A 14,228-nucleotide genomic window follows, 5' to 3' on the forward strand; every position below is an offset into this window, starting at 1 on the left:
ATATTTTTTGATAATTCAAGAATAATTTCTTCAGGACAAGTAATAATATTAATCTTTAAAATTGAAAGTGATAATAATGATCTTTTTGATATAGAAAATTCAAAAATATTAAAATTTGGCATATCAAGATATTTAATTTTTGAACATCTTTTCATAAAAAATGACCAAAATTTTTTTTGATATTTTTGAATAATTTTTTTATCATCAATATTACCAAATATACCTTTGATTAATTTATTTATTACATCTAAAGAAATTATTTGAATATATAAAACGTAATTGAATAATGGTTGTTTTTGTAATAATAATAAAAGATCTTTATTAAATTTTTTTAATAAGAAGGGAGAATTTTTGATTTCTTGTAAAAAACATTTAATTATAGTTCTTCCAAGTATATTCCAATAATTTTTTTCTTTTGAATCGATACATTTTAAATCAATATTTATCCAAGGATTTCTCCATAATATTGGTATAACAAATCGACAAAATAATCTATTGGTAAGTAAACATGAATATAATGATCTTTTATCTTCTGAAAGATATTCGATGATTTCTCTAATACAATCTTCAGAGAGTGACATTATGAATTGAATCGAAAAAGATTTGTTTAATGAATAAAAGATAGAAAGGAAAAATGGGTATTATTTATAATAATTTTCTTGGACGCGTTAATTACATAATCGATGTATCGGACGTTAAAAATTTTCATTTATTCAAATAAGGAAAATAAGATTATAAAGTTAAACTCGAGGATTTTAACAGAACCAATTTATATAGTAGAATAAGAATAAACTTCCGAAATTCGTTTAAACTTTAAACTTACATCAAAAATGATAATCAATTTCCAAAATTATACTGCGGAGAATGATTTGATCCTCGTGATACAATTAAATATTATAGGGCCGTCAAAAATTTCCCTTCCACAAATATCTAATAAAAGTATTATTATATTATGCAGTAAGGAAATTTCAGATACCGAACTCATTAAACAATAGTTATTATTAGAATATAACTACGCTTATTATGCACAAATTTCTGTCGCACAAAAAATTTTTTCGTTACACAAACAGAAATTACACTCTTTTTGTCGGTAAATGGTCAAATAATGGTTCAAAAAAATTCCGCCTAAGAAGAATTCACGTTTCACAATGATTTGATTTAATGTTTAAAGAATCCAATTCAGTCTTATCAATCATAATTTCAAATGTTGAAAAAAATAATCGGTGTTTGATCAACGCTGGATTTATTGATCACATTCCTGATATAGGAGTTTTAAAAGTAAGAGGGTTAAGTTTTCTTTGTTTAAAATCCTGTTCAATTACATATGTGGCTGTGGCTCAAAACGCCTGCAAGTAATTGTTAATTCTACAGGTTGATCCTAAAGAAGTATTCTTCTAATATTATTGAGGAACAATTTGTTTATTAAAAAAACAAGAATGACACCATACTTGGAAACGACCATACTAATTTTATATAAATAGCATAAAAAAAAAATTTAATTTTTTTTTTAAAAAAAAAGTCTTTTTTTCTCGTTATCGTTAACCCGCAATAATAATAATAAATTTTATATTCATCATGTCATATAATACCGAAACTAATGAATGGGTTAATTGGGTTGAGGAAGCTATTTCTAAGAAGCGTATTGTACATTACGAATATGAATATTTTAGGAATATTAAAGAAATTGGTACCAGTGACCTTGGGAAAGTTTATCGTGCAAATTGGAAAAATAATTTTCAATTTTTTGGATTGAAATCTCTTTCTAATATTAATGATAATGCCATTAAAGAAATTATTAATGAGGTAAATTAAATAAATTTTTGCTTTTTTTTTTTAAAAAAAAAACCTTTTATATTTATATTTCGTTTAAATTTAAATTAGCTTGAACTTTATCGTAAAATTGATTCTCATGAAAATATTATTAATTTTTACGGGATCACCATTGCGGATCAAGGTATGCTGCGTCGTTAATATTTTTGTTAAAATATAATAAAACCATAATAAAAAAAAAAAATTTTTTTAATTTAATTTAGAAAACCAATTTGGTAAAATTCAGAAATATTTATTGGTAATGGATTATATTGAAGGTGAAACTCTTGAAGAATATTTAAAGGAAAATTTTCATAATCTCACATGGAGAAAAAAATCCGATTTAGCGTACCAATTGGCTCGCGTTGTTTCGTACTTGCATCACAAAGGAATCACACACCGTGACCTGGTAATTATTATTGAGATACTTATTAATAAAAAATTTATGATTATTTAATTAATTTAAACCTTTTTAATAGAATTCTGGTAATATAATAGTTTATCAAAATACCGTCAAGATAGCTGATTTTGGGTTGTCAAAACGAATTAAGGAAGCGACATCTAAGAAGAAAATAGATTTATTCGGCGTAATTCCTTATATTGATCCAAAAAGATTCGACAAACAATTGTATCCATTAGATGAAAAAAAAAGTGATGTATACAGTGTTGGAGTGCTCTTATGGGAAATATCAAGCGGAAAGCCTCCCTTTTATGTAGAAGGTCAACCATATAATAATAATTTGGCTGTAAAAATTTTACAAGGTTACAGAGAACCAATTGTTCCTGATACTCCTGCAGATTATGTTAAACTATATACTGGTAAGTTTATCGTTATTTAATTAATATTTTACATAAAATAAAGAGTAATGACGTACGTATATTTCATTATCTAGAATGTTGGGACGGCGAACCAGATAATCGACCATCTATGAACAATGTTGTTAATAGATTAAGAATAATTAATTTACAATCAGGTGCGAGGAAAACGAGTGTAAATAACCAATTAACGAATGAACGTACGAATTTAAACGGAAACGAAAATTCATCAAATAATATATCATATCAAATTATTGTTAATAAAACAACAGAATACATATTTGAGACGATAAATAAAGGATTATTAGGAAAACTTCATATTCTTGATTATTTTAAAAATAATAATATCAATTCACAAGAAATTTATGATTGGTTAATAAATAATCAGGAGAATTCAAATTCGAATTTTTTATTGGGATATTTTAATTATTATGGAGTTGCAACGAATGAAAATCATGAAGTTGCATTTAAATTATTTTTAAAAGCGTCAGAAAAAGATCATATATTAGCACAATCTTATGTTGGTAAATTTTATCAATATGGATTAGGAACAACAAAAAATGAGAAATTAGCTTTTGAATATTTTGAAAAATTGGCATATAGGAATTATGCTATAGGACAAGTAGATATTGGATATTGTTATAGTCAAGGCGTAGGTACGGGAAAAGATTCAAATAAGGCCGTTTTTTGGTATGAAAAGGCTGTAAAAAATAAAAGTATAGTAGCCATGAGTAATCTGGGTACTAAATATAAAAATGGGGAAGGAATTATTAGAGATGATAAAAAAGCTTTTGAATTGTTTAAAAAATCAGCTGAAGGAGGTTATTTATACGGAATGAAAATGTTGGCATATTGTTATGATAATGGAATTGGAACAAATATCGATAAGCAAAAAGCAACTGAAATACATCAAAAGATTATGAATAAGAAAAAAAATGAATCTTCTGACGAGTTAACTCGTAAGTCAAAACGAGTCAAAGTTTAATATAAATATAAAATAATATGAAAATATATTTGATATTTTATTATGATAAGTTTTTTACGTTATTTACGTTATTTACGAATATTAAGTTCAAAATATTTAATAATAAAAAGAAGTAAAAAAAAAAAATATTAAAATAATAAAATTTTTATACTGTATTTATTCTATAAATGTAAAACTATATGTTGTTTCATAAATCTAAAAATAACCGAATTTTCTTTACTGTGCTGAAACTTGCGAATCTCATTATACAAATCTTACATTTTTTCATAGATAAGTTGGAGTGAATTTTAATTTTATAAACGGAACAACATTTTGAAAAATTTAATTTGTCAATCATTGCAAGTTAATTTATGATTTAATTAACCGGTTAAGTCCATATTAACCGTTAAGATTTTTTTACAACATATATTACTATATTTATTATTTTAACTGCGTCTTATAAATCAAATTTAAAAAATAATAAAAGATATACACCAGTTTATATACGCATCGCTTAGTTCTTCATTGTTGTTTGTGAGAGAAAGTTCTTGAATAACTGGATCTAATTTTTAATGCGTTTTCCTATTTTTTAATTAGAAAGATAAATAAATATAAATAACAAATTTTATTAATATTTTAAAATCAAATAAAATATTCACCATCATTTTCACAAGAATGAATATTTAATTCTTCAATATTTCGCTTAATTCTAAGTGAGGTGAGTCTACTACTAATATAAAATTGTATTTTATTGAAGACTTTCATTGTTGGATTTAAATTATAATTAACAATATTTTTAATTTTAAATTACCTTTTAATATCTATGTCTAATTCTAATTCTTTTGAAATGTAATCTATAAAAAAAAGAATTTTAAAATCATCTACCCAAAGATTACTTTTATTAAAATAGCGCAGTACATACCATTTGATGAAAAACTGATGGATGAACATTTAGTAAATATAGATGAACATTTAGAAATGTAAGAGTTTAATAATCTACTTGTATAAATAGCTTTTGGATGAGATTTTTCATTAAACTTGGGAAGCTTCGTTGAATATATTAACCCTTCTCTTTTTAGTTCAGCTTGGTAAAATTGATTAGCGTCTAAAATTTGTATATACCATGACTTATAAGTATCCCAAATTTTACTTATAGAAGGTCTTTTTTTTGGATCAGAATCCCAACAACTTTTCATTAAATTAGCATAACATTCTGGTGTATCTTCTGTAATTTCAGGTCGTACACCATCAATAATATTATAAATAAGTCTATGATCATGTTCAACATTAGCAAAAGGCTTACAACCTGTTGTAAGTTCCCACATAATCATACCCAAACTATAAATATCGGATTCTTTAGAAAATGCTGATCCTTTAAATATTTCTGGTGCAATATAAGGTATTACTCCATATATTTCATCATCCGATGAGGTATCATTTGCTGATCGTGATAATCCTAGATCTCCTATTTTATAAAAAGTGCGCGTAACATAATCATCATTGAAATTACTTACCAATATATTTCCACTATGAAAATCTCGATGTATGAAATTTGAATCATGGACAGCCATAAGTCTAAAATAAGATTATTAAATTAGTATTACAAAGTAATCATTATCAATATATTTAAAATATAAATACCCTGATGAAATATCATATAAAATTGATAACTTTTGACTCCAATCAATTTTTGTAAATTTCTTTTGTAAATATTTATGTAAATCTCCTTCCGATGCATATTGCATAACTAATATATAATCATCCAATTTGGGACCTTTTGTAAAACCAAAAGTTTCAATAATCTTTGAATTTAAGTAATAACATCGATGATTCGACTCCAACTATAAATTCGAGATTAAAATTAAAATATTTTGCAAACATCAAATAAAAAATACGAATTTTTAAGTATTTACCTCTTTCAAAAAATATTTTTTAGCATATTGAAGATTTTTGAATCTTTTTAAAATGACAATTTCTCTCTTCCAATGTTTCAATTGTAAACTATATATCCAGTAACAGGTTGCTTGATATATGACGCTAAATCCTCCTTCTGCTATTTTTTTTACATTTTTAAATTTAGAATATGGTATATATCTCATTAATTTTCCTAACTTTCCTTTAATTTTATCACGTAAAGAATTATTATATATCTCGGATGGAATGAAATACTTAACATTTTTTAAATCGTTAGCGAATTTATCTATGTTCAATTGATTCAAAAAATCATGTCTTATATTAATAAGAAAATCATCTATAACGCTATCTCCACTATTAATACTAATAATTTTTGTTCTATCAAAAATAATAGTTGATACTCTTTTGCATTTTATACATTGCGATTGATTTGTAATTCCAAAAATAATATTTGTTGTTAAACAATATCTACATCCAATAAAAAATATTAAACAATTATCACAAAACTTTTGACAGTTTGATATAAATAATAATTTATTATCACAATAACAAGTACTTGTATATTCCCAAAATGGTAAATAAATAATTGAAATAAACTTTTTAGTTAAGGTTGATTCTACACATCCAGAAGAGATTAAATAACAATTTGAACATAATTTAAATTCTCTCATAATATAATAATCTGTTCCTTGATATAATAATTTTCCACATAGTTTACAATATCTTTCACTTTCAATCACGTTTTCGCAAATGTACAGATTACTTTTCATATTCGAATTATTGCCAATAAATACTTGTTTAAAATAAAATACTATCAAGCAATTTCTACAGCATTCTTGAATATTTTGTGGTATTTTTGTTCTACTTATTTCGTGTTCATTACATTCCAAATCCTTTGTGAATAAATATACGTCCAAGTATAGATTATTATCAGTTATATTAGTTAAATAACTCAATAAACATTTTTTGCAGTATTTTTGGTTACAAAAAATCGCCGTTGTGTATTCTTCTCCACAATGAATACAATAATTATCTTCCCAGTTAAAAGAAATAAAAAAAATCGGTACGGGACTAGATTTTAATTTGGGTGTTGGATCAAAAGAATTTTCATCATTTAATTTTACAAGTTCCATTTTATAATATTACAGTATAAGTAAGTATAGAAAATTCAACTTATTTATAGTTTTTCAAATTCTTATTTAATGAACCGTTGAATAGGATGTATAGGATGTATAATTTTCTGTCGGCGAATTCGCCCTAGTACTACGGAAAATTCGGTTTTTATTATCGAAGGACAAAAATGCATATAATGTGACATTGATCTGCATGTCTCACGTTGAAAAGAACAAAGACTAAAGTGTTTGATTTCACAACATTTTCAAACCAATCCAAATCATATAAATGTTTATAATTTTTTGGCTTTTGTGTTTAATAATGTTAGAATTTGAAAAAAAGAAAATTTTTATGCAAGTAAATTACCAAATATTACATTCTAAATATTGCGTAAAATACTATATATATGTATATATTGTTGACGGTAAAAATATAAAAAATTGAAAAGAATAAACCGAATTTTTATTATATTAAAAGTACTTCGACCTCACTACAAATGCACTTATGCTCCACCAGTAAAAAAAAAATATTGCACATAACGCCATGCCGTTCCACACCAACTAATGATGATAATTTAAGAGGAATTTTTTTAACAAAATTTGAAATTCTTTACTAAATTTAGTTACAGAGAAAGGTTTAACATTTGTTGCTATTAAATTAATACAAACCACAATAAATACTCTAAAAGTTTTGTCCTCATACGAATAATGCAATTGAAGTGATAACAAATAATGCAACATATACGATCGATACAACATTGTTATTACGAAATACATCTCATCACCATTTTCAACAAATTATTTTTTCACACGATTAAAATAACGTGTTTAAATATTGAAGTTTTACCGGTGGAATTGGAATAGATATCTTTGGAAGAATTTGAAGATTTATTGAAATCTTGTTCAAAACTAAAAAAATTATCATTCATGTCACAAAATCATTTGATAATATTTTAGCAAAAAAAATTTTACATTTTAATAGCTATAAAGTCATCATTGATCATCCCTCCTTTTAATTAGATATTCATTTAACTTGAGAATAAATTTTCTAATTTTGAACTATAATTTATGGAAAGAAATGAGAAGAAAACCTTTGGAATTTATTTCATAAAATAACATTTATTACATTTAAAATTAAATCAAATTATATTTTAACAAAATAAATGTAAACTTTGTAATGATACTTTTGTAAGATTAGAATATTCTTATTTTTTCAATTCTTCTAAAAGAAACTCATAAAAAGACTTTTGAGAGAGGCTCTTTCGGTTTAGGTATTAATAAACAGTGGATCAGATTGTATACGAAGAGAATGAGAATGAGCTTTTTAAAAAACTGAATAAAAACGACGTTATTGCATATAAAAAGATCCTTAAAATATCAAAAAAATTGGAAAATCATAGCATATTTTATCGATCAAAATTTTATGAAAGCAGCAGTGGAGAAGTCACTAAAAGAAAACGATATAAATAAAGTATGAAAAGTGAGAAATCGTGAGGATATTTTTAGTGGTAAAACAGAAGAGAGTAAGGAGATGTTGAAAACGAAGAAGAACGTTCATAACAACAGGAACCAAAAGGAAGTTTCAATACATTCATCACCTAAAACTCCACCAAATAGAGTCTATACGGGGTTAGATAAGGTTGAAAATAAAATAAGGGAACGGAATCCTATGGAGTTGCCGGTAGAGAAAGTAGCGAAGGTGATTGATAAATTTAGAAAAGGAATAGAGAAGGAGAATGACAAAGAATTACAAAAATCACAAATAGAATTAAAAAAGAGATAACGTTTCACTAAAAAAAGTAATTGATATAATAAATGAGTATCGAGAAGGAAAAATCGAAGATATAGATTTTGCGTATACTCAATATGATTTTCCAACTACAAAAGAACATACGGCAAAATTGGATATCAAAATACAACATCCAATGAAAAAATTTGGTACGAAATTTTGGTTGAACTATTAGTAAGGTGGCCATGGAGAATAAGATTAAAGAAGAAGTTTTGTGTGGATGGGTTCATAATAACGATAAAAAATTTGAAATTGGCGAAGAAATTATTCGTACAGCGGAACAAAGTGATTTAGTTAAAAAATTCATAATCCCCAACGAAAAATTTAAAGGTTTAAAATAAGGAAGAAGAACCGACGAACGCGAACGATAAACGCTTCAAAAATAGCCCTCCGGCCAAAAAATGTCAAAAGCGTTGGAGGGTGGAAGGTGAACAGGATAAGACTGACAATTAGATTGGAATATAGTTTGGATTTTTGGATTTCGGCTGGGTCAAATTGGCTATTTTTGAATTTCTGGACATCGTTTATTTTTCAATTGTGTATTAGTTTGTTATTAGGTTTACTCTTTAAATTCGTAGACAATTACAACGGCTTAAGTCACGTGATTTAACGAAAAAAAATATTTCCAGATGTAGTTAGTTACTATTTTACTTTATTTTTTTTTCATTATAGTTAATACATAGCAGTAATATGGATCTCATAGTTATTATAACGGAGTTAGTTATAGCGTATGGGCCGTATGGTGGAGTATTTGGTACACCTACAGATTACGGCTATGTATTTTTTTTTATTATGTATAAACTTTTTGGTTGACTAACACAAAAAAAAAAACTACAAGGGATCATAAAGAACTATTTATATAGGTATTTCATCATATCACAAATACAAATTAATTTTTTTTGTAAACGCAAACTGTCGCATCGTAGGGATCATTTATTCAATTTTTTTCAAATAACGTCAGCATTGTTATCTTTCCTGAAAATTATATATTATTGGTTGATTAAACTAAATAATAGTCTATAGCGGCACGTCGTGCCACATTAGACTATTATATAGTTTAAATCGTCCAATAATAATATTATCGGTTTGGCGGGACCGTTCATGCAATTTTTATAATAAAATTCCGTTACTATCCAATAATTTTATTATTATGCTAATACTGTACATAGTAATATGAAATAACCGACCTAAATAACAATTATGTAAAATCTGCATGAATTTATGAGGATAACTGATAATTTTGTTTTTTTCCAAACAAAACTTTATTAATAACATAATGATCGCAGAAACTGCGCATCATGTTCCAGACGACGTGCATCTGCTAATAAAGTATCTATCTACTAAAAACAAAAACAAAAACAAAACATACAAAGAACACTACAACTAATCGCAACATCAAAAGAAAAAAGAAATTTAACACTAACTATTTATACGCCTGATTTAACAATTTTTTTAAATTCTTAAATTATTTTTACAATACGACATTTGATAATATTTATACGGATTTTTTTTCGAAATTTCATGATGACGTCATTAAATAAATTGCGTACTTCGGTACTACTGCGGCATCATGATCAGCTTTTTTGTTTGGTAAATACTAAATCATTTGTACGACTGAAAAAAGTATATAAAATGGGATACACAATAAAACTCTAATAATTTTTTTACTTATTATTTTTTTTTTATTCAATACGTTTGATAACGTTCATCAATAATATCACAAAATGCAAGATACCGAGTATACAAATGAATGGGTAAATTGGATCGAGGAAGCTGTCGATAAGGAATATTTTAAATTTTATGAATACAATAAATTTAATAATATTCAACATATCGGTACCGGAAGTTTTGGAAAAGTATTTCGCGCAAATTGGAAAAATTCAGAAAAACAATTTGCTTTAAAATCTTTTTTTAGTCTTGATAACATCATTGTGAAAGAAATCGTTCGTGAGGTAATTTAATATAAAATAATTTTTTTCATTTATGATTTTATTTAATATGCTTATTTTAAATTTTTAAAATTTGAATTTTATTTTAGTTGAAAATTCAACGTGAAGTTAATTTTCATGATAACATTATTCGATGCTATGGGATAACAAAACTTGAGTCAGGTATTATTGACCGAAGTTATCTTAATAAATATAATATTTAAAATTCAAAGTAATGCATTTTAATGATTTTTTTTATTTTTATTCATTAGATAATCATAATAATTATTGGTTAGTAATGGAGTACGCCGACGGTGGTAGTCTTCGATGTTATTTGGAGAAAAACTTTAACAAACTTACTTGGGACGATAAATATAACATGGCATACCAGTTATCTTGCGCTGTATCATGCTTGCATAACGAAGGGATAGTGCATCGTGATTTGGTAATTTATTTAACATTATTCGATTATTAATAATATTATACCTGTATTGATTATCTGAATATACATTTGATAGCATTCCTGTAATATACTTATACGTAATAACATAATCAAATTAGCTGATTTTGGATTATCCAAAAGAATTGGAGCATCATCAAATTTTCAATCTAAATTATTTGGGATGGTTCCTTACGTCGACCCAAAAAGTATTAGTAGCCGAAGAAATACTAATAACCAATCAACACAAATGTATTCATTAAATGAAAAAAGTGATATTTATAGTTTAGGCGTATTACTATGGGAGATATCCAGCGGGCATCCTCCTTTTTATGCTGAAGGTGAACAATATGACATTGGTTTAGCTTTGGATATTTCACAAGGTCATAGAGAAACTGTTGTTCCTGATACTCCTGATGAATATGTTAAAATTTATACCAGTGAGTAATAATTTTATATTTTAAAATTTTTATAATTTGAATATTATTAATGCTAAATTATATTTGCTTTTAGAATGTTGGGATGGGGAACCAGATAATCGTCCAACTATATATCAAGTAGTTGATTGGCTAAATGCCATAATTACAAAAACAGATGTAATAATAGAAAATCATCAAATGTCAAATGAACAAGAATTTAATGAAGATTTAACTCAACTTATTCAAAATTTTGATAAAATAAACATAAAAGAAATTGATCCTATGGTAATATTAAGTAAACAAGAAAAGTTTCCTTATAACATTATAGTTGATGAAATAAATGATTTAATTTATAAATTAAATAATGAATGGAAATCAGCTAGGCAGGAAATTATTGAATATTTTAATGATCATAACATAGATTCACAAGAATTTTATAGTTGGTTATTAGATAATCAAAATAGTTCTAATTCTATTTTTATTCTTGGATATTTTAATTATTATGGAATTATAATAAATGAAAATAATGATAAAGCATTTAATTTATTTATTATTGCATCAGGAAAAAATCATATATTAGCAGAATATTTTGTTAATGAATGTTATTTGTTTTTGAACTAGAAAAATGAAAAATTAGCCTTTGAATATTATGGAAAAGTGGCCATTAAAAATTTATCAAATGGACAATTGTATATTGGTTATTGCTATACAAATGGAATAGGTGTTGAAAAAGATTTAAAAAAGGCTTTTTATTGGTGTGAATAGTTGCAAATAACGGAAATATAGTGGCAATATATAATCTTGGTAATTGTTATAGAAATGGAAATGGTGTTGAAAAAGATTATAATAAAGCTTTTGAATTGGATAAGCAATTAGCTGAAGGAGGATATTCAGGAGGATCGGAATAGTGATACTAGGATATTGTTATAATAATGGTATTGGAATTAAAATTGATAATCAAAAAGCATTTAAATATCAAAATGCTGCAAATTTAGGAGATGATGTCGCACAAAATAATCTTGCTTTAATGTATGAAAAGGGAGATGGAATTGCAAAAGATATAAATGAAGCAATTTATTGGTATGAAAATTATCAAGAAAACCATTTTTTTAAATAATGAATCTACCAAACAAGGATATGAATCTGCAAAGAATAGTTTAGATGAGCTTCAAAAAAAAGTCAATAATTAACAGTAATTTTTCTTTAATTATTAAGAATATTTATTTACAGTGTTTATTTTTCTAAAATTTCCTAAATAGTAAATATATTGCTTTAAAAATTATAAATAAATAAATTGTTATAATCAGTTTTATATAATTTTCTTTTAGGCCACTCCAACAAATAGTTTCATTTGACATCACATGGCAGTGATGGCATAAGAAAATTTGTGGGAGATCATAATAAATTTTAAACAATACAAAAAATTTTAAACAATCATTTGTCTAATAAAGCTAATTGACCAATAATATTTAATACAAAGTGTTCGTTTAAATACAATTTTTTGGCAAAAATGTGGGGGATTGATGCTAAATGAAACTATTTATCGGAGCGGCCTTATTCTTAAGCATATTTTGTTTATGCTATAATATTTTTCATTTCAATTAAGAATATATATATGTAACATCCTGTTACAGTGTTACATGTCTTATTTGTAACGTTCTCTAAAACAAAATGACAAGAAAAGTTTATGATAATATATCAATATATAATTTTAAAAAATAATGTAATAAATGTATTTTTGCCTTCTCTGCAAATTTCCTCAGATGACAAAGGTGGTTTTAAATGTCATTTTTGATTTATTTTACAAAAAACATTTTTTTTATCAAGTGACCTGCAAAAAAATTTCAAATTGAGTAACCTTATGTAAGTTAATTTTTGCCGGGAGCAAAATTTCCTTTTTGGATTGTGTAGCCATTTCAAGATGTTACAGATAAAATATGTAACAAGTGTCACATGCAATTTAAAAGTATAAAAATTTATTTTAAGAACCTTCCATGATGAATAAGGTGTGACAAATTGGATTTTAATAACAAAAAATTTTCAAATCCCCAAAAATGAAGACCGTTGGGTGTGATACGTTGTGATAAATAAACCTAACCCCTAATCTAACCTAACCCAACCCTAATCCTAACCCCTAACTTTAATAATATTAGGGGGAAAGAAGGTTAGACGTAGTTAGTTTCATATTTTAATGCTTGTATTTTTTTCTATTTTTAAAAAATAATTTATCATTATAGAAAAAACTCAATTGTAAAGAATAATAAATAAAAGAAATGTAAATCTTAAAGTTAAAATAAAAGAAGTTGCCTAGTCAGTTTTTTTATATTTTGTACAAAATGATTTTGATAAAAATAATTTTAGCTTTTTCTAACTTTTTACCATAAAAAAAAAGAGTTAATTAATTAATTAATTAATTAATTAAAAGTTTTAATTTTAATTGCAATTATTCTTAATATTAATAATTATGAACTGAAAATTGATAATAACATTTCATTTCATTATTTACATTTTAATATTTAATCATTCAAAAGTAAAGAATTTAATTTTTCATAATATTAGAATTCCATATCCAATTTAAATAAAGATTCCATGAAATCTTATATATTAGCTAATTAGTTTTATAATATTCATTTAAATAATTATCCATTTATTGATGGATATTTTTTTTAATTTATCATTTGTATAGATGATTTTAAATTAAATTTTAGTTACAAACTAAAACAATTATTAAGAAGTCATATTATTCTTAAATATTATCATGGTGGAAGGATTGAAATAAAAAGAAATATATATTCATAATATTAGCTGTTAGTTACATCGCACAATATGAATAAGTCGCTCAGTTTTCTTGTTTTCAATTTTTTTACCTCCAAAAAAGAAAATCAATAGGTACATCAAAAAATGTATTGTATTATTAGAAATACATATTTTCAGAAATAAACTAAAGAATTTTATATTCATGTATATTTTATACTAATGGAAATATCTGTTAATAAATGATATGTTTATTCAAGAAATTAAAATGTTTTAACAAGAAA

The 14,228-nt window shown here is 25.1% G+C and overlaps 4 protein-coding genes across 4 annotated transcripts; 3 read left to right on the plus strand and 1 right to left on the minus strand.

Annotated features, from left to right (window-relative positions):
• Positions 1–1,575: 1,575 nt before the first annotated feature.
• Positions 1,576–3,610, plus strand: OCT59_024224 (uncharacterized protein; the record flags this gene model as incomplete). The annotated part of the gene is made up of 5 exons (XM_066135282.1): positions 1,576–1,803; positions 1,882–1,954; positions 2,034–2,218; positions 2,289–2,628; positions 2,703–3,610. 5 exons carry the CDS (start codon positions 1,576–1,578, stop codon positions 3,608–3,610), a joined length of 1,734 nt encoding a protein of 577 aa, XP_065991320.1.
• Positions 3,611–4,151: 541 nt separating this feature from the next.
• OCT59_024225 (uncharacterized protein) lies at positions 4,152–6,636 on the minus strand (the record flags this gene model as incomplete). Its single annotated transcript, XM_066135283.1, has 7 exons — positions 4,152–4,171; positions 4,249–4,319; positions 4,401–4,443; positions 4,512–4,694; positions 4,896–5,164; positions 5,231–5,430; positions 5,503–6,636. 7 exons carry the CDS (start codon positions 6,634–6,636, stop codon positions 4,152–4,154), a joined length of 1,920 nt encoding a protein of 639 aa, XP_065991321.1.
• A 1,510-nt stretch (positions 6,637–8,146) lies between these two features.
• OCT59_024226 (uncharacterized protein) lies at positions 8,147–8,398 on the plus strand (the record flags this gene model as incomplete). The annotated part of the gene is made up of 1 exon (XM_066135284.1): positions 8,147–8,398. The coding sequence occupies one exon, from the start codon at positions 8,147–8,149 to the stop codon at positions 8,396–8,398; it is 252 nt and encodes an 83-aa protein (XP_065991322.1).
• A 1,730-nt stretch (positions 8,399–10,128) lies between these two features.
• OCT59_024227 (uncharacterized protein) lies at positions 10,129–11,811 on the plus strand (the record flags this gene model as incomplete). Its single annotated transcript, XM_025315906.2, has 5 exons — positions 10,129–10,356; positions 10,443–10,515; positions 10,605–10,777; positions 10,851–11,211; positions 11,285–11,811. The coding sequence occupies 5 exons, from the start codon at positions 10,129–10,131 to the stop codon at positions 11,809–11,811; spliced, it is 1,362 nt and encodes a 453-aa protein (XP_025181810.2).
• Between the last annotated feature and the right edge of the window lie 2,417 nt (positions 11,812–14,228).

This window comes from Rhizophagus irregularis, chromosome 4, assembly GCF_026210795.1.
Source record: "Rhizophagus irregularis chromosome 4, complete sequence".
In the NCBI taxonomy this organism is placed as follows: domain Eukaryota; kingdom Fungi; phylum Glomeromycota; class Glomeromycetes; order Glomerales; family Glomeraceae; genus Rhizophagus; species Rhizophagus irregularis.